Source organism: Lygodium microphyllum, chromosome 2 (genome assembly GCF_053477565.2).
Source record: "Lygodium microphyllum isolate KBCC chromosome 2, Lygodium_microphyllum_v1.1.10, whole genome shotgun sequence".
In the NCBI taxonomy this organism is placed as follows: domain Eukaryota; kingdom Viridiplantae; phylum Streptophyta; class Polypodiopsida; order Schizaeales; family Lygodiaceae; genus Lygodium; species Lygodium microphyllum.
Window position 1 is genome coordinate 98122723 of NC_141136.1, and position 25305 is coordinate 98148027.

At 41.9% G+C, this 25305-nt stretch overlaps 1 protein-coding gene across 3 annotated transcripts in view; it reads left to right on the forward strand.

Annotated features, from left to right (window-relative positions):
* The first annotated feature begins 3549 nt into the window (after window positions 1-3549).
* The window catches only part of LOC148040066 (uncharacterized), a 91966-nt gene continuing 70210 nt past the window's right edge, over window positions 3550-25305 (forward strand). For all 3 annotated transcript variants that reach the window (XM_087696566.1, XM_087696567.1, XM_087696568.1), the window contains exons 1-2: window positions 3550-4014; window positions 4849-4908. In XM_087696566.1, coding sequence (XP_087552692.1) covers window positions 3818-4014; window positions 4849-4908 — 257 coding nt within the window. In that variant the 5' untranslated portion in view covers window positions 3550-3817. The remainder of the gene's footprint in view (window positions 4015-4848; window positions 4909-25305) is intronic.

The following is a 25305-nucleotide window of genomic DNA, read 5'->3' on the forward strand; positions in this document are numbered from 1 at the left end:
ACTTAGTCACACTCGTATCGCTCCAACCGTATTTTGCTTGCACACTTAAGAGTGTAAGCAATGTCTTCAACCGAGATACTCGGCACCCATCATATAATGGTATGGATGCTTCCTCTCTAAGCGGGTCAAATGTCTCAACATCCATGGGAATCAATGCATCGATCATTGCCTCCATCTCAAGCTCCAAGATTGTAGGCAGGTCGGGAAGGTTGTCTGTCTCCTCTGGCATTGACGGTATAGATGGGCCTTGCGAGTGGTCGATTGGCTCCTGCAATCCATCCATCGCACGTCCACGAACTTTTCTAATTGGCCGCAAAGGGTGCACTCCCCCTTGGGTCGAGACATCACCCCCCTGGATAGAAAATTTGCCAACAAGACCCAATCTTATTGTGTATGGTTTTCAATTAGCTTGAGAGTACAATGCATGATTAATATTAACTTCAAATTACCGTTTGCTGAAAATCCGCAATCGCCTGATCAATGATCTCAAATTGAAACTCGCCAAATCGTCGTACGTGTTCTATAGACAATCGGCATTTTCGTCTAATTGCCAACTTGCATTGAGAGCAAGGACATGGGACACGCTGATTAAGATACGTCTCGCGGTCTTGAACAATAAAACCTTCTTCGTTTTCCATCTTATCTACATTACAACAAACGAGGCTTAAATGGATAGCTTTATGGAGATGTACGTCAAGTTGCAAGTTGACCATAAATCTTGCATTGTATATAGTAGTTGAGAGATTTTCCGATGTTATATCTCGGCCTTGTATCATGCTCAAGGATTTGTTTGTCCCGGTAGATAATTATTTGTTATATCTCGGCTTTGAGTATAAGTAATCCATTTTAAAATTAATGCATGCCATCTATGAAATTTAATAACTATAGTAATAAAATTTATTTCAATCAATTCTACTCATAGTCATAAGACCTGAGAGAAATTATCCTATACTCAATTTAAGGGTTTCTTTTTCTATAACAATACTTTTGGGTTCATTTTGATGAAGTACCTTAATGACCATTAGCTAGGGTATCATTTTCTTTTAGTCCTTCCGTTGACTAGTTAGCATGATTTCTAATTTGGCATGCCTATAAAGTTAATACAAAAACAATGAATTATGCATATCACAATTAGATCCCCTACTTGGACATTATGAAGGAATTGACCATATTTAAGCCATCTTAAAGAGTTACCAATGTACGTGGCCCATGGCAAAGCACATTGCATACCATTATCAATAAGTCTATTATCTTAAATTTCCTTTCCCTCCCTCTCCCTCTCTTTCTCTCCCTCTCTCTCCCTCTCCCTCTCTTTCTCTCTTTCTCTCACCCTCACCCTCTCCCTCTCGTTCTCTTTCTCTCCCTCTCTCATTTCCTTCCCCTCCCTCTCCCTCTCCCTCTCCCTCTCCTTCTCTTTTTCTTCCTCTCCCTCTCTATCCCTCTTTCTCTCTCATTTCCTAACCAAGCAAAAAATAAAGTGATTTAAACATCCTCCAAGCAAAAGGGAGAGGGAGAGATACAATGCACACACTCTCTCTTTCTCTTTCTATCCCTCTCTCATTTCCTTCCCCTCCCTCTCCCCCTCACTCTCTTTCTCTCTCATTTCCTCTCCTAAACAAGCAAAAAATAAAGTGATTTAAACATTAAACAAGCAAAAGGGAGAGGGAGAGAGAAAATGCACTCTCCCTCCTTCTCCCTCTCTTTCTCTTTCTCTCCCTCTCTCATTTCCTCCCCCTCCCTCTCCCTCTCTTTCTCTTTCTTTCCCTCTCCCTCTCCCTCTCTTTCTCTCTTACTCTCTCATTTCCTTCCCCTCCCTCTCTCTCTCTCCTAAACAAGCAAAAAAGAAAGTGATTCAAACAACAAACAACCAAACCCGTCGTGAGAGAGAGAATGCACACACACACACTCTCTCTCTCCCTCTCCCTCTCGTTCTCTTTCTCTCCCTCTCTCATTTCCTTCCCCTCCCTCTCCCTCTCCCTCTCTCTCTTTTTCTCCCTCTCCCTCTCTTTCTCTCTCATTTCCTAAACAAGCAAAAAAAAAAGTGATTTAAACATCCTCCAAGCAAAAGGGAGAGGGAGAGATACAATGCACTCTCCCTCTCTTTCTCTTTCTATCCCTCTCTCATTTCCTTCCCCTCCCTCTCCCTCTCGCTCTCTTTCTCTCTCATTTCCTCTCCTAAACAAGCAAAAAATAAAGTGATTTAAACATTAAACAAGCAAAAGGGAGAGGGAGAGAGAGAATGCACTCTCCCTCCTTCTCCCTCTCTTTCTCTTTCTCTCCCTCTCTCATTTCCTCCCCCTCCCCCTCCCTCTCTTTCTCTTTTTCTTTCTCTTTCTCTTTCTCTCCCTCTCCCTCTCCCTCTCCCTCTCTTTCTCTCTCGTTTCCTCTCCTAAACAAGCAAAAAGAAAGTGATTTAAACATTAAACAAGCAAAAGGGAGAGAGAGAGAGAATGCACTCTCCCTCTCTCCCTCTCCCTCTCCCTCTCCCTCTCTCTCCCTCTCCCTTTCCTTCTCTTTCATTTCCTCTTCTAAACAAGCAAAAGAGAACGATTTAAACCTTCAACAAGCAAAAGAAAGAGAGAGGGAGACTCACCAATGAGATATGGCGAGTGTGGGACGGCTTCTCTTTGCAATGAGGGCTCCTCCTCTCCTTCGCGAACAACGGCGGCGGCGGCGGTAGCAAGTCTTCTTCCTCTTCTTCTCTCACAAAGCCTTCGCTCTCTCCCTCGCTCTCGCTCTCAAAAGTCGAAGCAAAAGAAATGAAAACGGCGCTCGGGTTTCAGCCACGTTTTTTTCCTGTGGCGTCGCTATATGCGTCGCTATTTGCGTCGCAAGCAAATAGTGACGCCAATAGCGACGCATATAGCGACGCTAATAGCGACGCCGATATCCGCCGTCGCTAATTGCCCAATTCCTTGTAGTGTACCCAGTGGTGAACCCTCTTATGTGTGGCGTCATAAGGGTGTAGTCCTAGGATATGCCTATGTTGTAACATTTCTTTGATTGAATAATACAAGAATATACCTTGCTCTCACATATCATGTTACCTTTCTGTGCCGTGTTGACTGAGTAATGAGTGCAGGTACATCACAAAGGGAGAGGGGAGGTGAAGAAGAAGATTTGTTTTTCAAAAATATTCATAGTAAATTAAAAAGGTTTTTTGGGGATATGCATGGGGGAGATATAGAGGGTTCTTTACACATGGGAAAGAGAGAAAAGGCACACTCCATCAGCCTCCTTGTCTATTGTGACTAGGCTTATACAAAAGAGAGAGAGAGCAAAGCAAACATTTCTTGATTGATTTTGAGAGAGAGAGAGAGAATATCATGATTGAAATACCAAACCTTTCTCTTTTGCCATGTAGGCTCGAGGGCCTTGTCATCGATATAGTATCCCAAAACCAAATCTTTAAATAATATATAGAATAGGTGTGAAGAACCAATGAAAACCTTGCTTATTGACTACCGATGTGGCATTAGTGGGGCTCATGTAATATACCAAAAAGAAAACCTTGCATGGCTTCGTCACGTCAAAGAGTCGTAGGAACAACGAAGTACACCAGTCGATATTCTGATGGAGACGAAGGCTCACACTGTAGCATGAATGGTTCACAGCATCTTACCAGGCACACCCTCTCTGACATCTCATAAATATGTTATTCAGAAGGTGATGGAGACTGGGGAATATCTAAGAGACGGCCCTGTCTCATGACGCCAGCACAGGCTGGCCAGCACCAATATCAGAGAAAGATAAAGCAGAAGACCCATGGCTTGTGCGATGCTTCAGAAGAATACCTCTGTCTCAGCGTCTGGTGTTGATGACGACGAAGATGAAAGACGGCATGAATCAGGCTGCCTTGAAAACCCTGGACTCGTGGCTGGCAAGGGGTTGGAGAGAGGAGGAGCGGCGGTGGCGCGCTCAGAAGGTCCAATGGAGGACTGCGGAGATGGATTTTCGGGCCGAAGAGCGCAGGGTGCATGATCTAGAGAGACAGTTCCTTCTCTCGGAACGAAGGTGTGTTATTTTTGGAGTTGTCCCAACCCCCCCGAAACCATCTTGTAGATCTCTATCCCAGGCCTCGCCACATGGTTATGAGTGGTGATGTCATGTCTCGACCATGGACTGGGGCTTCGCTGTCAGGCTGACCACACAGGCCCTGCACAGTAGACTTCTTTACTACACGAGATTTTAGAGCAATTTCCATGATAATTCCTACATAGTGAATTATGATAAGATCATGAGCTCCTATGAAGGAATGCATACCTGGCTAGGTGCAGTTTAGGGGGCCCAGGGTTGCCGGCCTTGGATGGGGGCTCCTCCCACCACACCTAGCTAGGTATACCATGCCTCCTGAGCAGAAGCTCACGATGTGAAACGCTGTAGGAAAATCAAGAGAAAAGAACTCCTTTTCCCACATGGAAAAATGCTGAAAACGTCTTGTGCTAGTGCCTTGCTGTTGCCATGGGACCACCAAGGGTCGACCTTGTCACAAATTGCATGGCATTAATTGCTGGGATATGCTTGTCTTATCCCAACCAAACACCTCACATTAGGAGCTGGTGACTGCATTTAGTTTCTCTGATTTGGCACAAAATGTTTCTGATTTTTGTGCTTGCATCGTCTTATGGGGCAACTTGATACATTGACCTTTGTTGAAAGAAAAGGAAACACAGGAGGAGCAACCTAGTATCTTGGTCTGCCCATGATGCCCTAAACAGTGAAACTTTTGATCCAATGGGCATTCCTTTATGATTTGGGTCCCAATGTGATCCAACATAATGGGGAGCCAGCTTATGCTTGCAGCCATCGTGCAAATAGTGATGAATGCATATTTTAAACTCTCTGCAGGTATCGACAGGGTTACATGCGACAGCGGAGGCTTGAAAACTCTCGTTACCTTTGGTGCAGGTAAGTTCTCATAAATTTGACATGTTGCTTTTATCATGTTGCATACACCTTGTGATTCTAGCATTGTTGATAAGCAAAATATTTGAAAATGTTTCAAAGCTTGAAACAGTGTCAAAACAGTCTGGATAAAGATATGTTACCTCCAAGGCATCTTATACATGAGCATGGGATATGGCAGTTATATGTCAAATGTCTTGAGGGGTTATACAAGGCAGATATCAGTGTATGTCTAAGATAATATAATGTAATATCACACCCCACCCATTGCCAAAACTTTGAAGACCCCTCATGTCAATTTTTACTAGCACTTTCTCATGCAAACGTTTTCTGTTGATGTTTTTGTAATACCATTTTTCTATACTGTGATTCTGCATTCTTAAATGCTAGTGGCTTTTCATAAATACTAAAAATAATGAAAAAACAAACTATTCGATGTTGATCTAGTTGCTCTAGTTTAATGCGGTCATGAAGAGATTGGCACACATGTATGACCACTTGTATAGAAGGAACAGGGTAACCTGATCATTAGAGGACTTAGGAGCCCTAATGGTTGAAAACTCAGCGAGGAGGCACTGATACTCAGCCAACTTGACTTCCAAGTCATCCTCGTCTGTGATTGTAAAGTTTTGGAGCTCGTGATCCAAATTGATGTGATAGGTCCTATCTCGAGCCACATAGCGGTAAGTCAAGTGTGCCCAACGCTTGGATGCTAAGTCAAAATGCTGAAGTTGAGAGTGAAACTCAGGCAATAAGCTCTGTATAAGCTCGACAATAGCAGAGGTATTACAAGCCTTCCATGAGTAGGTGACCTTGTATGGAACAAGTGAGGGATCAGGTTGGGGTTCCAACCCTTGCACTAAATCCCATGGGTTCTGAGAGTCTAAGGTATGCCTCATTAAGTTTCATCAAGTGGTGTAGTTTGACCCATTGAAACAAGTCTTTTCATTAAAAGCATGCTTGGTGGATGAGGAGCTAGAACCAACAGGTATCTATGAAGGTGGATAGGTGGGGTAGGGTGGAGGATAAGATGGTGGTGGATAAGAAGGAGGAGGGGGTAGTGATGGATAGGTAGAAATAGGTTGCTAATGTCCAATGAGTGCTGATTGATGCGGAGGTATCAAAATTGTTATAGTTCCATATGGTACCGTAGGTGGAGATCAAGGCACTAGCACAATAGCCCTATCCAAATGTTAGCTAGGGCAAAACATAATGATTGGATGGTCCACTAGGTAATGCAAACTATAGTTTTAAATGATCCACAGGCAAGTACGTTTGGAATGCATCCCTAGAGGGATCACTTGAAAGTGTGTGTGTGGGAGGTCGAGCCTTCGTCACACGTACACCTCTCAGAAATGGATATGTAGAGGTCCTAAAGGCTGTGCCTAAATGTGTAGAACCCCCCGATGTGGTGAGTGGTGTTAAATGTGGTGTACTTAATGAAAGAGGAAAGAAAGGTGCAAGAAAATGAGGGAGGGATGGGTGGAAGCCCAAATGGATTAGTGATAGATGTTGTTGTGGGAAACATGGTTGATTTCTTTTGTCCATTAAATGCATTAGATGAAGATGTACCTACTTGAAATTGACCATGAGAAATAAAATGATTTGAAAGAAAAGGAAGGGAAGGAATACTTACAAGTTCTTCTTTCAGCTTCTTATCTAGTTTTGAGTTCATAAAGAAATACATATCTTCCTCATTACTTAGAAACCAAAGGTTATTTTGAAGAGTCCCTTCTTGATGAGTATCCCTCGATCCAATAGAAAATACAGAATCAGTTGGCATAGAATTTGACATAATAGGGTTCATACGTGGCATTGGAGAAAAGAAATACTATGGAAGTGTAGTGTAATCCGAGCTAGGTTCCACTTGTGGATGGCTAGTTCATAGTGGAGATTTCAAAGATCCTGCAAGATCTTTAGTTTTGTGCACTGGATCTAAAGGAGACAACTCAGGCTTACCTTCAATCTCCTGTTGAGCCCTATGCATAAGGATGAGATTATACTCAGTGGTAGAAATTTGATATGGTCTGTGGAATCCATGGTAGTTCGATGATTCTGTGCTCATGTCAGATTGGGTAGTAGCAAGCTGAGAGGCCCACTTCTAATCGTTTCTGTCCATGTTTAGTTGTGGAGACTGAAGCAGTGGCGTGAATGGCTTCAAAGTCATTTGACCCTTCTGTTGTTCCTATATCTTGTGGATGAGCTTTCCAATCAAAGGCCAAGGTTTCTCAAAGAGTACCTAGCTCTAATACCATGTGAAGAAATACTCTAAACACAGAAAACACAAAACCAATCGTACGACAAAGCATAAATTGATAATACAGAACACAGTTACAGTTAGGGTAACTTAGAGAGACAGTAAACACAATGAATAATGAAGTGAATGACTATTGAATATACAATGCTCATGCAACAAACACACTATGTAGTAAATACTAAACCTCGAACTCTTGTATCTTTGGGATTAAGGTAGAGGTTATGAGTTGGAGAGTGTGTCGTACTCCAAATGGATTTCGAAACGCAGCAAGATAGCCTCCGTGTATGGAACACTAGTAAACGGAGCCACACAAGATTGGATCTGATGCTGATAAGCAAAAGGAGAGAGAATATGCAGCAAATGCAAATTTGTAGAGGAGAGAGAGAACCCGACAATAGTTGTAGGAAGCAAACGCAAATAGTCTAATGCGGGCGATAGGGTGCAGAGTGTAGGCAATGGTGAGGATGACCCCATAGATGAGAGAGAAGACCAAAATGCAGACAGTCTGGTCAAGATGAGCACTTGGATGATGGCGATAGCTCTAGAAAGCCACCTTAAACTTGGAAACAATCTCATCCCCAATAAGGGGAAAGGAATACATCAATAGAAATTTAGTGAAGCGAGGGAGGAAAGTGTGTACATCCTCCCCTTGTTTCTACCTAAAGGACTCCCGCTCCTTCCATTGTTGCAATTTGTAGTCTATTAGAGTTAAGTGTTGAAGAATGGTTGGTCACATTGGGGCCCAACTACTCGCTGCATGTGATCTGAGAGGTACAACTTCCACCATAGAGCCACTTGTGGAGAAATACCCTAACACATGAACTCAAACACAGTTGTATGACAATAGCACAAACTAATAAAAGAACATAGTTAGGGTTAGGGTAACTTGGAGACAATGAACAAATTTATTACAGCTAGGTGTCAAGAGCAGTTGGCTTTGATACCATGTGAGTATTTGAACTCCAGAACCATGAGTGAGAACCCTAAAGCTAAAAGGGAGTATATAGATTGTTGAGAAACCCTTGACCCTTCACTTGCAGTTTACTTTTTTGCGTTTCTGCATTTTTCATTTAGGGTTTGCAACCCCTAAAAGGGGCGCCACCCTAGACTGACTGTGGCTATTTACAGGCCACTCTCTCATTCATTCCCTACGACTGATCCTTCAGTCCGTCACTCCCACTCTCTTCGTTAGTCTTCTGACACTCTCTCCTCTCCTATCACTATCTTCACACTCTTCGGGCGCTAGCCTTCATCTCCAGTTGACTGCGTTTATGGTGGTAGTGTGCTCCTCTTCAACGTCCATCCTCCACTGTTGGTGATAGCATCTGTGTGCTTCTACACCTTGCATTTGGAGTCCACACTCTCTTGGCGTCAGCATCCACCTTATCTTGCATCATCTTCCACTCTCTAGGGGCTCCATCTTCTTGCGTTTGGCTGCCAGGGAGATTCTTTACCATCTGGCATCTCTCTCCAGTAGTAGGCGTCCCCTTCATCAGAGGCAGTTGCACCTTGCGTTTGGTTCTTGGCTGCTTCCCACCCTTTTGACGTCACTCTAGTAGTTGGTGTCACCTCATTAGGCTTGTGTTTGCAGACGGAGGCTTCATCGGTTATCTCCCTACTCTAGGCGACACCTCCTCATCCTATGTTTGCAGACTCAGAGGCTTCTTCGGCAGTCTTCTTGCACTCTAGGGCTTCCTTTGTGCTACGAGACACTTGTATCAGATTCACTTCATCAGCATGATTCATCTTTCATAATCTTCAGTGTTTCTTTTCTCGCTTAGTATTTGCCGTACACACACAGTGTTTTCTCTCGCAAACCCTACTGTCTCTTTGGTCACTTAGTCATTTTGACATGGTATCAGAGCCGGAGGTGCTCAGAGAGCCACAAAAATCCTCCTCATTAGAGAAGACAAAGACTGGTGGTGGGTTCGGCATCGACATTTGATTTCTCTATTTTTTCCGCTGCGCATTGGGAGATATTCTTTTTCTCCCTCCCACCCTCCCTTCTCTAGTTTGCCACCCCGGTACCATGGCGTCTCCACCGACAGATTACCCTTATACTGGGTGCTACTACTGCGGCACAAACGGTCATCCCACCGAAGACTGTTGACTTTGACTTTTGCTCCCTACCCCCTCGGAGTATATGCATCTCCCACCTGGCACTTCCTGTACCATCTCTCCTTTTTGGGCCACAGAGATCATTCTACATCGGCTATCGGAGTATTATGCTCAAGGCAATAAGCCATAACCGACGCGCACTAAGTCCTTTCGAGCACACGGAGGCTCTAAGACCTTACGAGGTAATAAGCCCTCCTGGAGACCACTCCATTGTACGGAGGTTTCCCCCATCCACTTCTGGGTACAGTGGCTTCCACGGCCCACATCTCCTCCACAGTCTACTCTCCTAAGAACCTGTGACTGTTCCCCACCCTTGGCTCATCCTGAGCCTCCTTCTTCCACACCCTCTTCCACTCAGGTTCGAGAGGCCACTTCTGGGTGCTTTCTGGCTTCTTCTTCTGAGCCCCAAATACCTTCTTTGGCACGACCAGAGGCACTTCCTTCGTCATCAGATGCTTCGCAGTCTGTGAGTCATGAGTGGTTGGATTTCCTTTCTATCACAGACTGGGCTTCAGAGAGGGATTTTCTTACTTCGCCCTCAAAGGGGGCTTCCAGTTCTTCTTCGACTTTAGAGGGGGACTCCTACTTCTACTCCTTCCGATTCAGAGAGGGATTCTATGTGCCATGAAGGTCTTTACAAACCACCACCTTTCACTTTCGTGGAGTGGCTCTCCTTTGAGCAGTCATTTTCTCTACTCATACCCAGGATCTAGAGTCTCTACATTGATCGGGGCCCTTGGGTCTTTAGCAACAACTTGGTGGCTGGGCCTTCGTATTCCTTCCAGCATGGAGTCACGGAGCTAGTGGCTTCTCTCCCGAGGTTGAGTTTTGGGTTCTACAGCTCATCCAGTCTCCTGACTATCTTCAAAGGTCTCCTTTCAAGTGGTATTCTCAGATTACAGGGTGGATCCCCTTTGTCCCTTGGTCAGCATGTAGCCTACTCTCGAGATGGAGTACGGACATATCCTTATGGTTCTCGGCACTACACAAAGTCTGACATTCCTCCTATGCATTGCATGATTTCATCATCTTTGTACTATGGCACTTGGGCAAGTGAACAATTTCCCCACGAGGAACACTATCCAAGTGGCACTTGCTACATGAGCATTCTTCATCATGTAGCATTGCATCTCCACCTTACTCTTCTCCTGTTCCCCTTTTTGGGCCTGAGAAGGGGTGTTGAGAAACCCTTCACCCTTCACCCCCAGTTTGCATTTTGGGTTTGCAGCCCCAAAAAGGGGCGCCCCCCTAGACTGATTGTGCCTATTTACAGGCCACTCTCATTCATTCCTTACGGCTGATCCTTCAGTCCGTCACTTCCACTCTCTTTGTCAGTCTTTTAATACACTCTCTCTTCTATCATCTCTCTCTCTCCTTAGTGCCTAATTTTAATGCACTTTTTAGTAATCACAAAGGGAACAAATGCAATAAATAATTACATACACAAAATAATCAAAAGGATACAAATTCATTTTTTGTTGTGTTGTGATAAAAAAGAGAGATGACGTAAGATGTATCTTGTGGAATAATGATGTGGCAAACATGTTTTTTTAAAAAGAAAAGAAATTTCTATTAACAACATCTCGGCAAAAAGCCCGAGATAAAATACAAAGTACAAGGAACTCTGTGGAGAGTAACTAAGTACATTACAAATACAATGGTTGTGTGAACAATTGTAATACCAAACTATATGAGTGGCAATATGGTAGATATGCTTGATGATGAGAATTAGAGTGACCTAGCAAAATGCAAGTCGTCTAGTAGTTGTGGTAGCAGTACAAGGGGCTGCATTTGTAGCACGATAGGTCTAGATGTGGTAGTGATGATAAATCAGAAGCATGATAGTTGATACAGAGGTGGAGATAGGGCCAAATCCAAGGAACGGGAATGGGGGGTGGGATCACATATAAAGAATTATAAAATAAAACACAAGTTTATAACTATTAATATATTTTAAGATATTATATAAGAAAGATGTTAATTGTCAGTGGCAAAAAGAGAAGCAGAATTTAAGTGCCTATTTCGAAGTTTCTACTTCCATATGTATTCCAACCTTCTCTTTCTTGCCTTATTCTCTTGCAATGGCAGTGCAAGTTGGAGAAGGCTTCAGAGTGTCTACTCCTAGCTATATTCCAACCTTCTCCTTCTTGTGTCATTCTCTTGCAATGGCAGTGGAAGCTTGGAGGAGACTTAAGGTTTAGATTAAGAGCTTGGATCTTGAGTCAATGACACAAGGATCGTGAGGTCACCTTTGACTATAGATCAAGACTATGGTGGATGAGATTGAGATTTATCTACTATAATCTTGGAGCTATTGGTTTCTTTTGCTTGACAGAGAGAGTAACTAATGGTTTAGGGAAGGAAAGTGAGTAGTTTCTTAAGGAGTTAAAGTTGTTAGGGATAGCAAGAATTGGGACAAGATTGTCTTCACTATTGAGCATCAACAATTATTTGATCTCTGATCAGAGTTTTGGAATGTTGGAGAATTGAAATTTTGCCTCTTGAGCAATCTAGACAAAGTCATAGAGAGTAATAGTATGACCAAAGGGAGTGGAAAATATAGACTTGCTATCTATGTCAAGGCTATGAGCGGGCCAACCCACATGTTATGTTATTTAATCTTCATCTAAAATTTCAAAGTGGAGACCAAAACTAATATTGTTAGCTTTATAGAAGGTGATGAGAAGAAATATTGTCTGGTAGCCCTTATACCCTAGCTAGTTTAGTAGGCCTTGGGCTTAAAGTGTGGGAAGAGAAATATGAACCAAGAAAGAAAACAATAATGGTGTCAAACATGCAACATGACAAGGTAGAACCGAATAATGATGGGCTACTTTTAGTGAAATCTCAAATGAAGAGTTGAAGGTCATGGCTTAAGTCTTTTGCATTGCGTTAACCTAGAAGCTCAACTAATTAGCGAGTAGAATCCCGGAGGGTCTCATGGAGAATATAATATCAAGGGATATCACAAAGTAGAATTTGAATGATATGTGGATTGAAACTATCATGAAGTTGATTACAAGGGCCAAAGCATACTTTGTAGACGATCAAGAAAGCTTACAAACATAGAGGAAAGAGCTAGTGTGATATTGTATGGCTCTACTCTCATCTGAGTCATGTGTTGCCTTGAAAACATCACTTGCTACGTTCTTCACCGCTAGGTACTCAGCAATTGTAAAGTCTAGCATGCTTGAGAATTGTTATTTCTACCATTGCAGCATCTGTTGCTGAGAAAGTATAACAAACCTTTTGTATATCAATTATTACCAAGACATATTGGCTCAATGATTCCTAATCAATTTGATGCTTATGTATTTTGAAAGGCGATCTGTATTATTTAAGTATTTCAATATATGATTAAATGTTCATATTTCTAGTTAAGGGTAGCCAATGGCTAAAACACCCTATGATTATACTTGGGTTGTTATTGACGAGATGTCCAAGAGAAATTAAAAGTTTTAGTTGGGCGGTTAGATTGACCAGAAAGCTCAAATTACTAAGACTTTTACACTCAGATAGTCACATTGACTAGAAGCCTATATAATAAGTGGTTTCAAAAAGTAAAACTAGATGCTCATGTTTGAAGAAACAAACTATGAACTAGTAAACCTATATAACAAAGCTTTTCAAAAGCTAAATTTGGAAACTCCTAAAATTTAGGAGGTTACTATTTTTGAAAGTTGCTCAAATGGAAATTTTGTTTACGTTAAAGGTTGCACAATCTTGCAAGGAACTCTTTTGTTGTCAATAGCTATCTCAAAATTTTAACCATTTGAGAGATTTTTAGAGTAGAAGGTTTGGAAGCTTCTTTATCTAGAAAAGTGACATATGGCATTTAGAAAAGAACATGTGTCATTTTGAAGAGACGAGTGTCCCTACACTTGTCATTTTCAGCAAACACTTGTCATTTGTAGCCTTTACTTTTCACTTTTGAGCATCCAAGCCCCACACCTATATATTGGAGGTCTCTCTCTTCATTTGAAACAAGCTCTCATGGTGAAATTTTAGCTGCATGCTTTGTACTCTCCTATCGATCTCTAATCCAAGAAACACTTTCTACTTAGCTTGATCTAATTCAAGCACTAAAGAAGAGAATCAACTTGTTGCTTGGAGTTTGTAGAAATTAGGATTTCAAAACCCTAGTTTTTAGAATTGCAACAAATCAATCCTTTTGTATATGATTCAGGCACTTGGTGCTCGTGGTTTTGTTTCAACAAATTCTTGAAAAGATGAAGGGGCTGGTTCCCCTCTCCACGTGGTGTCGACTTCTCTCTTTCTCTCTCTCTCTCTCTCTCTCTTCTAATTTTTCATGGTGATAATTTATCAAGTTGGTTAAGTTCAAAGTATTGTCATTCTCACGTTCTTCCCCGCACTTACATTGGTATTAGAGCAAGGACTTCTTCCTTGCAATAACTTTTTTAGGTGACAAGACCTTTGGATCCAATTTTCTCAGCATGTCAATAGGCGAAGAGGAGAATTTTGGTGAACAACTAGAAGGCTCTCAGGACTCTGTATTTGTATGCTTCTCTGATTATGAGACGATACAAAGATACAAGGAGCTGGAAACTGATCTGGAAATTCAAGCTTTGATGGAGAGAAGGGCTAAAGCACGGGCTGAAGCGAAGGTATTTGAAGATTTCCTTACTGAGAAGGCTCTTGAGACAGATGGTATCATGGTTGCAAAGGCATACCTTAGCAGGTATCAATGTTATTGATGCAACTAAGTCTATGAAAGGTAACATATCACCTATCGTTCAAGTATCCACCCAAGTAGTGACTTCAAAGTCTCATCATACACAAGCTGCCTCCTCTTGATCCAAGAATCCCTCCATGGAGAAGAGCATGGAGAAAGTCAAAGAACCGACTATTTCCATGGTAGCTGAATTTCCAAAGATGCTTTTAGCAAAGGAAAACGATGCTAAAAGAGACTTCAAGACTGGAGAGAAGAGTGTCAAGTTTGATGTTTTCTATGGTAAGAGAGATTCTTAGAAAGCTGTCTCTTACTAGACAGTTTGATGTTGCTTTTGGTGGTGAAGATTATACAAAAAAAAAAAAAAGAATGGTTAAAATGCATCTAAATGATGCCGCTTTGAATTGGTGGCTCAAAGTTGTTTAAGAGAAAAAGAAACCCAAGTCTTGGAAATAGATTAAGGAGATGTTCAACATGAAGTTTTTGCCTTTATCCTTTGAAGTTGATGTGCAACAAGAATGGGATGAGCTAAAATAAAGCCATGGAGACAATGTTGAAATATATATCAATAGGTTTGCAGTTGTTTCTCTGAAGTTTATATCTCTTAATGAAGTTCCTTCCAATATAGAGATGAGAAAGTTTATCCATGGATTATATCCGACGGTACGGCGAGCTATCAAGATGACAAAGCCTGATACTTTAAAAGTAGCCTAAGATCTAGCCTTAGAAGGTGAAGGACTGCATATGCCATGGATGCTTGGTGAAGCCCCAAAAGAAGAACCACAAAGGAAGAAGATCAAGATGTTTGACCAAAATAAGGCAGATAAACATGAACCAAAGCATAAGGATGGAGGTAGACCACCTTTGCCATTAAAAAAGAAGCAATGTATCAGCAGTTAGCAAAATATATAAGAGAAGGACGATGTTTCTCTTGTGGAGAAAAAGAACGCATGGCTGGTCAATGCCCTAATAAGGCAAAGAAGAAAAATGAGTCCCAAAAGATACCTCAATCAAATGCTGTACCTAAGGAATCCTTGCAACAGGATGAAACTCCATCAGAGAAAAGGAAGCTTTTTATGGCTTGGGTAAGATTGCTAATCAACTTGTTCTCATTCATTTTGATACAAGGGCTACATATCATTATATCCATCCTCCGATTGTTGAAGCTCTACATCTACCAAAGGAGAGGTTTGGAACACCAGAAATGTTAGGTGCTGCTTTTCAAGGAATGGAGTCTGAAGTTACTCCCATTCTTGGGAAACTACGAATTGAGATAGGAGATTATGTAGATCATGAGAGCTTTGTCATGGGAGATCTTGGTCATTGTGATGTTGTATTAGAAATACCTTGGCGTAGAAGAATAGATCCAACCATTGATTGGAATCAAAATAAGTTTAGATTCCCTTTGAGGGTAAAAATGTATCTTTTAATGTGGGAGTGGAAGAAAACTCTATTCCCATCTTATCCCATGTACAAATTTGTAAAGCAATGAAAAAGTCTTTTTGGTTTTATTTGATTTTTCTTAAAGATCCTAACAAAGAGTCTAAAATTGAAGAATCCATCTCAAATATGAATGAGGACCAAATGAGTTTCTTAAAGGAGTATGAAGATTGTTTTGCAGACACTTTACTTGACTAGTTACCACCAGAGAGGCTAGAAGATCATTACATTGATCTCATTCTTGGGAGCTCACCTCTAAATAGGCCACCCTATCGTGCGAGTCCAACAAAACAGGAGGAGATCATGAAGCAAGTGAATGAGCTCTTGGAGAAGGGTCTAATAAGACCCAGTTCCTCACCTTTTTGCTCTCCAGACCTCTTAGTGCAGAGGAAAGATGAATCTTGGCACATGTGTGTGGACTATAGGGTCCTAACAAAACTACAATTCAGAATAGGTTTCCCATTCCAAGAATTGATGAAATCTTGGATAGATTGAATGGATCCAAAGTATTCAGCTGGATTGACTTGAAGGGTGGCTACCATTAGATAAGGATTGCTCCTCAAGATATTCATAAAATAGTATTTAGGACAACCTTTGGATTGTATGAGTTTCTTGTGCTACCATTCGGTCTCACCAATGCTCCTGTAACCTTTAATAGAATGATGGAAATAATCTTTAGTGCACATCAAAAGTTTACAACAGGTACTTTCTTTGATGATATATTGGTTCATTCAAAAGATGAAGAAGAGCATAAGCAACACTTGAAAATAGTATTTTAAGAACTCCGCAAACAGAAACTTTATTAGATTGGCTTGAATTGACTAGTATTCATGAAGTTCGAAGTTTTTTGGGATTATGCTCTTATTACAGAAGATTCATTAAATGGTTTGTAGTGGTTGCTTGATCATTGCATGCTTTAACCAAGAAAGCACTAGCATCTGATGGACCAAACTAGGGAAGGAAGCTTTTGAAGCTCTAAAGTTCTATATTAGCAAAGGACCTGTTTTGATTATACCTAATTCGTCAAGACCTTTGTTTGTGAAATGTGATGCTTTAGGAGGCTGCATTGGCGTAGTCTTAAACTAGGAAGGGCATGCAATTGCTTATGTAAACAGAAGGTTGCAAAATAAAGAAAGAAATGCGACTACCTATGAAAATGAGTTAATGGCCATTATTCAAGCTTTAAAAGATTGGAGACACTATCTTTTAGGTGGAGAATTTCTCATTAAGACAAACCATACACTTTGAGACATTTTCTTAATCAACCAAAGATTTTTGAAAAGCATATTCGATGGGCCAATTATTTAGCTCAATTTAACTTTCAAATACTGCATATTCTTGGAAAGCAAAATAAGGCAGCTGATGTCCTATCAAGAAGACCTTAGATTCATACAGTGTCCATGATTCATCATACAAATTTCACTAGTACGAGGGACATGTATGCTTCTGATGAAGATTTTAAAATCATTTGGGAGAATTTACAACTTGGTAAAAGCGTAAACTCTTATGTTATTAAAGATGGGTTTCTTATGATAGAGAATAAGTTATGCGTTACTAAAGATTTCAAGCTTAATATAATGGAAGAATGTCGTGCGGTACCTTACATGGCTCATTGTGGTATCTTGGCTTTAACCAAGGCACTTGAAATATATTTCTTTTGGTCAAGTCTTCGATGAGACATTGAGCAATTTATCAAAGAATGTATTGTGTGCCAAAAAATCAAGTTTGATCGCCAAAAGCCTGCATGGCTTTTGCAATCATTATCAATTCCGTGCCAACCTTGGGAAATCATTGCTATTGATTTTATTTTTGGTTTGCTAAAATCAGTAAATGGCAAAGATGACATATGGACTATCATTGACAGGTTTAGCAAACATACTCATTTTATTCCAATCAAGAAGACTATTGAGTCTCAACATATGGCCAGAATATTTATTCAACAAATCTTTAAGTATCATGGATTACCACAATCCATTGTGGGTGATAGAGATTCATGAACCACTAGTCTCTTTTGGTGAGCTCTTTTTGAAAGTTTGGGTACAAAGCTCACTGTTTCTTTTTTTTAATCATCTTTCAACAGATGATCAAAGTGAGATAGCCAATGTTACAATATTGGATATATTGAAGTGCTATTGCTATGAAGCAATCAACAATGGAAAAAGTATTTGTCTTTGGTAGAATATGCCTATAACAACACAGTTTATATTTCTACAAGTAAAGTATCATTTGAGATCATATATGGAAAACCACTCTTATTATCTATTCTCAAGGAGATATTGATGCTGATGAGTTCGTGCATGATATGGATACAACATTCACCCAAGTTAGACAAGCTATTCAAAGATCTCAAGAGAAACAAAAGGAAGCAGCAAATAAGCATTGAAGGCAATTGATTTTACGAAAAGAAGATTTGCTATGGTTGAAATTCTTGACAAAGCTCATCTAAAAAGCTCTAATAAGCCTTCATCTCAAGTCACTAAGCTCGCATCAAGAAATTAGGGGTTATTTTAAGTCACTGAAAAAATTAATGATGTTTGTTTACAGGTTACAACTTCCAGAGCATTAGAGAATTTACAATGTTTCTCATATCCATCTTCTAAAGCCTTATATAGGGCCTTCACCATTGGAACTTGTAATAGAGAATTCACCTAAAGTAGATCAACAGGAGGAGATACTTCAACCAGAGTAAATAGTCTTTTATATGATCAGAAAACAAGGAAAAAATATTTTTAGAAAATTTCATTTGAAATTTAAAAAGTACTCTCATTTAGATTCTAAATGGATGTTAGACGAGTATTTTAAAGACTATCCAAAAATACTTGTAGCTTATGAAGTTGTAGGATAAAAAATACTTCAAGCAATATCTTGAGGATAAGACAGATCTCAAGAGGGAGTGATGTAACGAACCTTTTGTATATCAATTATTACCAAGATATATTGGCTTAATGATTCCAAATCAATTTGATGCTCATTTACTTTGAAAGGTGATTTGTATTATTTAAGTATTTCAAGATATGATTAAATGTTTATCTTTCTAGTTAAGGGTGGCCAATGGCTAGAATGCCCTATAATTATACTTGGGACGTCATTGACAAGATACCCAAGAGAAATTAAAAGTTTTAGTTGGGTGGTTAGATTGATCAGAAAGCTCAGATGATTAAGACTTTTACACTCAGATAGTCACATTGATTAGAAGTCAATATAATGAGTGGCTTTAGAAAGTGAAATCAGATGCTCATGATCGAAGAAACAAACCACGAACCGGTGAATCTATACAATAAAAGTCTCCAAAAGCTAAATTTAACTTCTAAAATTTAGGAGATTACTATTTTTGAAAGTTGTTTAAATGGAAATTTTGTTCTTGTCAAAGGCTCGAATTTTTCAAGGAACAATTTTGTCTTTAGCATCTATCTCAAATTCTTAACCATCTGAGAGATTTTTAGATTAGAAGGTTCGGAAGCTTCTTTTTCTAGAAAAGTGACATATGGCATCTAGAAGAGAATATGTGTCATTTTGAAGAGACGAGTGTCCCTATACTTGTCATTTTCAGCAAACACTTGTCACTTGTAGTCTCTACTTTCCACTTTTGAGCATCCAAGCCCCACACCTATATATTGGAGGTCTCTCTCTTCATTTGAAACAATCTCTCGTGCTGAAATTTCAGCCGCATGCTTTGTACTCTCCTATCTATCTCTAATCTAAGAAACATTTTTTGCTTAGCTTGATCTAATTCAAACACTAAAGAAGAGAATCAACTTGTTGCCCGGAGTTTGCAAAAACTAGGGCTTCAAAACTCTAGTTTTCAGAATTGCAACAAATCAGCTCTTTTGTATATGGTTCAAGCACTCGGTACCCATGGTTTTGTTTCAATAAATTTTTAAAAAGAGGGAGAGGACAGTTTCCCTCTCAATGTGGTGTCGACTCCTCTCTCTCTCTCTCTCTCTCTCTCTCTGTGTATGTGTCTCTTTGTTTCTCTATCTATCTATCTTTTAATTTTTCATGGTGATAATTGATCAAGTTGATTAAGTTCAAAGTATTGTCATTCTCACATTCTTCCTCACACAAGACATGAGAGTGAGACCCAACAAAGCAAGGAACAATTGAGTGAGGTGCAATGGTGTAAGGGAAAAGGGCAACGAAGTAGAAGAATTGAAGGTCTAGATTCGAGATATGGCAGAGGTGCAAAGCAAGGGGAGGAAGCCAAGGTACAACTGGCCAAATGCAGGGTGCAAATGGAACAAGGAAAAGCTAAAGTAGCGACCCTAACAAGGGAGCATACATATATTCAACAAGCTTACACTCAGGTATGAACCGCCTTCACTAACCTATAGGCCACATCAAAGACAAATCTTACAAGAAGAGTAATAAGAACCGAAGAAGCTGAGAACGCTCATGCAACTACACTTCTAGCCAACACCCTCTTCCAAGAGGAGGCACTACAAAGAGTAGATGGCTGTACACAAATATATCATTGCAAGAGAGAGAAAGACTAAAAACGTAGGTGAGTGTTGAGTTAAAATATGCATTACTTGCTGATTAGCCTCTTAAATAGTCCCAAAACACACTAAAAATGATCTTTTAAAGTAAAACCCTAAAATGGGGAGCGATTCGAGAGAGTTCAGTGGAAACCCTAAAACGGGGAGTGGTTGGAGAAAGTTTAGTGGAAACCCTAATTTTTGGGGCGCCCTTCCACATCTATAAATAGACAGGCTACCCCCATTCAGCTATCATCTTTGTTTTGCAGGTTACACCAGCCCACACACCCTCTGCTACTGTCGGCGCCCAGTTTCCAGCCTGCAGCCCGCCTCCATCTGTTGTCCAGCCATCATCGACTGCAGCCACATCATCTTCAGCTTGTCCATTGCTGTAGGCGATAACTCTCAGCTGCTGGTGACTGCTCCAAACTGTCCCAGACTACTGTTCAGCCTGCTGTCCATCATCTCCAGGGTCAACCAACCTGCATTTTCAGCATTACAGGCCCTGACACTCTCAGACACTGTTTCAGCCTGTTGTTTACAGCAGACTGTGCACAGTTTCCAACCCCGATCGGTGGTATACTGTTGTGTTTACCAGTTTCGAGCCTCCAGATTGCTGCGTTTTGGTGACCAGCCTGCTGCCATTCACTATTGAACACTCCTACACTCCGACTGGTGGTCATAAACTTGGGATCCATCTACGATGGACGTCACACTCTGACATTGCTCTGCTGTTGAGCACAATGTACACTCTTACATTCATTTACAACATTCATTCACTTCAGAGTTGTGTTCTCTCTCTCCCTTCTTCTGTTTGTGTTTGAGTTTTTGTGTTTGAGTTTTGAGTTTTGCGTTTAGGGTTTGATTTTTGCCCTCTGTGCCTGTGTCTGTGTCTTTGTGTTTTTGTCGTGGTCGTACACTTTGTGTGTCCTCAGTGCAAACCCTAGCAGCCTTCTTAATATGGTATCAAAGCCGATGCTCTTGTAAAGAGTATCCTGCGGATATTGTTGAGAGCTAGTCTTTGTGCAAGGCACACAATATGACTCGTAACCGAATCACAATGTCCCAGACACCTTCTCCAGTTCCTATGATGTCTTATCAATCTTCTCCATCATTGGAGGCCCGGAGACGGCATTATGGACTCGGTGAGGAGGACAACACTCCCCCTTCACCAGATTTCACTAACATGACAAAGGAGGACTTTGAGGAGTACTATTGCAACAAGGACGGTGATGTCTACACCCCTTCTACCAGTTTTGCTACCACATTCGGACCGATTGGTGTGGTTGGCCACCTCTCCGATCATGGAGGACATACGGCATTTGGAACGTCTGGCGATCCATCTTCATCATCTCAGCCAGGTCCAATGTCAGGTTTGTATAATTCTTTTGTGTTGCATGAATCAAAACCCTCGCCTGTTTCTTCTTTTGAGGTACAGGATCCGGATGGCTTTGCGTATGTGAACTTCAATAGAGGGGGCTCACGAAGCAGATGGAATACAGGTACATCTACAGCTTCTGTTTTATTTGAGCATATCACACACACTTCTTACTTCCCTCCCATTCCACCCTCTTCTATATCACACCTTGATCATCTCTCATCATCTTTCCAAAATCTTGGATTACACTCCACATCTGCTTCACACACCCTAGGGGTTGGATCTTCCATCTCCGCTCCTAGCACCTTTTCCTTCTCCACTCCATTCTCTATCTCTTTGCACCATGGTACTTTGTTAGGGAGAATGCCACCCTTTAGTACTTCCCGCTCGCGTCAGAGCGTTGGAGTCACCTTCTCGACTGCTACGCGGCTCGTGATCATACTCGGCGCATCAATCTCGACTTTGAGCTTCAAGAGTTCTCTCTTAAGGAAAGGGATGATCTGAAAGTCAAGCTGGTTGACTATAGGCGGTTACTTGCCGTGTTTGCCACTATTGGCTCTCCAAAGTCAGATGATGATCAGGTTACATTCTTCTTGAATAAGTTGCCCGCAAAATACTTCGATTTCATTCAACACATCATCTCCCAACCTCGATTGCCAACCTTCTACGAGTTTGAGTGCCAGTTCTTGCGTTACGCCAAGGCTGCATGATCAAATCCACAAGAAATCCTCATCACAGCCTTATTCAGAGCAGAGGGGGTTGGTTGCTTCTTCTTCGGGAGGGAAAACCACCAGTGGCAAGAACTCGCTAGATGCAAAGGCAAGCCAATCAAAGGGTGACTTCTCTTCCTTCGATGGAACCAAAGAATCAAGACCTATTTAGCAGCAACTCCCTAAGAAAAACTGGTTTTGCACACACTGTCAAAGAGCAGGCCATGTGGATGAGGAGTGTCGCTCCAAGGCCCAAGGTTTTCCACCTAAAAAGCCTCAGTAGATGACTGCGACTTCACAGTCCAGTGGGGCTACACCTTCCGCTGCTGCCCCATTTGCTCCTCCAGCCCCCACAGCGACTGTTGGACATGTGGCACTCGGACAGCCTCAGTGGCCATCCTTCTCTACTCCTGAAGGATTGGTTGATTGGTCTGCAGGTTCCGATCCCGTTGCACTTCATGCATCTATCTCACATTCCTCCCCACCTTATCAGGCATTCCCTTGGCAGAGCCCTGCTACTGGCCGTACGCGATGGTGGCCACCTTCTTAGACTAGCATGTCTCTAGGTCCTTTCGGATACCCTAGGTCAGTCTAGCATTCATTTTCGCACTCTTAGAGTTGGGCCCATAGGATTTTTGTGTCTACATTTTAAGTCTTCCACTGCATTTACTCACACACACATGCACATTTGTATCTTTGCACTTGTTCCTTTAGTTAGCTTTTCATTTTAGTTTTGTTTAGTTTTTGGAGCCTCTCACTACTAACCTCTGTGATTCCAGACTTTGATCTCCTTTGCAGGTTTTGTTTTCAGTGTAGGGTTAACATGTAGGTTTGCCCAGTCCTACCTGGGCTAGAGACTTGGGATGCGCACCGTTCCTTCATGGTTTCATCATCCTTGGAGTTTTGCTCGTCTACCAGCATGGAGGCTTCCCCTCCCGAGGCGGATCGTGCAGCATCTCTCTTGATACTATCATGGCGGTGACTTCTACCTAGCTCTTTCAGCTGGGATGCTTTCTTCTCCTCTTCATTCCTTATGGTTCTCGGCACCACACGAAGACCGACATCAGGCTCCTCTTCCTTCTTCGGCATCTACATCCAGGTTGAGAGGGGGTTCCTACCCTTCTTGGTATTCTACAGGCTTCAGCACTTTGTCTTCGACATTGGCTTCTCCCCCCTGTTGTACCTTACCCTTTGCATTGCATGATTTCATCATCTTTGTACTAGGGCGCTTGGGCAAGTGAACAATTTTCCCATGAGGGACATTGTCCAAGTGGCACCTGCTGCATGAGCATTCTTCAGCATGTAGCATACTTTGCATCTCATTGTGCAGAGCACCACTGCACGGATCCTAAGCTGTTTCCACCGGCGGCTGTTATTACCACACCACCATCCTTCTTCATCACATGGATACCTCATCACCCACTTTTCCTCGTCATCGACACCCTCAGTGGATGGGTTAGCTTGTACTGTTTTGTGATGTGTTGGGTATACCCTCCCTACTCCCGTCTTCTGGGTCACTATTCCTTAATCGGCCGCATCCCATAAAATTTATCACACTTATTCAAAAAAAAAAAACCACACAAAGTTCAATGTGGTTCCATCTGCCTTTGTAGGACTTGGTAGGCCACTGGGCAGCCGACGTGCACCCTTTTTCCGATGCCCTGTCCTCTCTGGGGTGACTACTTGGATTCCCTTGGTAAGATAACCATTGCCTCTGTAGTTTTGGTAGGCCACTAGGCAGCCCTTTTAGAGTAAAACCCTAAAACGGGGAGCGATTCGAGAGAGTTCAGTGGAAACCCTAAAACGGGGAGCGGTTCGAGAAAGTTTAGTGGAAACCCTAAGTTTTGGGGCGCCCTTCCACATCTATAAATAGATAGGCTACCCCCATTCAACTATCATCTTTGTTTTGCAGGTTACACCAGCCCACACACCCTCTGCTACTGTCGGCGCCCAGTTTCCAGCCTGCAGCCCGCCTCCATCTGCTGTCCAGCCATCATCGATTGCAGCCACATCATCTTCAGCCTGTCCATTGCTGTAGGTGACAGCTCTCAGCTGTTGGTGACTGCTCCAAACTGTCCTAGACTGCTGTTCAGCCTGCTGTCCATCATCTCCAGGGTCAGCCAGCCTGCGTTTTCAGCATTGCAGGCCCTAACACTCTCAGATACTATTTCAGTCTGCTGTTTACAGCAGATTGTGCACAGTTTCCAGCCCCCGATCGGCGGTACACTGCTGCGTTTACCAGTTTCCAGCCTCCAGATTGCTGCGTTTTGGTGACCAGCCTGCTGCCATTCACTATTCAGTACTCCTACACTCCGACTGGTGGTCACAAACTTGGGATCCCTCTTCGGTGGATGTCACACTTCGACATTGCTCTGTCCTTGAGCACACTGTACACTCTTACATTCATTTACAGCATTCATTCACTTCAGAGTTGTGTTCTCTCTCTCCCTTCTTCTGTTTGTGTTTGAGTTTTGAGTTTTGCGTTTAGGGTTTGAGTTTTGAGTTTTGCGTTTAGGGTTTGAGTTTTGCCCTCTATGTGTGTGTTTGTGTCTTTGTGTTTCTGTCGTGGTCGTACACTCTGTGTGTCCTCAGTGCAAACCCTAGCAGTCTTCTTGACAGTGAGGAGAGAGAAAGACTTAAAAACGCAGGTTGCAGGAGGGAGCAAACAACAAACGCAGGGTGTAGGAAAGAGAAAGACTAAAAACGCGGGAAAAACCAGTAGCAAGAGTTAGCGTGCTGAAATCAGCTCCGAACAGTGTGTGGTAGGTTGGAAACAGGTGCTAGACTATTGTAGATTGCAATGGCTAGCTTGGACCGCGATGTCATCTGCATTTGGATATAGGCAGCAAGTTGAAATACCTAAAATCTGCAAAAACGAGATTAAGGTAAATTCTTCCTTAGTTAAGCATGTTTTGGGGCTGTTTAAGTGAAGCTAATGCATTTTTAGCTCAACACCTCTTAGGCCCAAAAATTAAGCTAGAAAGGAAGGCAAACCCAAATTTTTGAGTGTTTTTATTTTTACCCCAAGGCGTCCCATCCCAAAGTAGCCAGGGCATTAGACAAAGGTGCACGGTGGTTACCTAGTGGCCTACCAAGATTACAGATGTGATGGTTATCTTACCAAGGGAGTCCAAGTGGTCGCCCCAGAGAGGCAAGGGTAAGACCCAAAGGCTTTCACAAAAAGAAGTAAAGCTATCCCTACTACTACTGGGTGTTGATGACAAAGAAACAGGCTAAGGGTGAAGCAAGTATGAGGAGTATTTTGAGAGGCAAAGAAGTGTGCAGAAAGTAAGCTAGTGAAGCTAAGCAAGCAAGAGAGACTACCTTGGAGA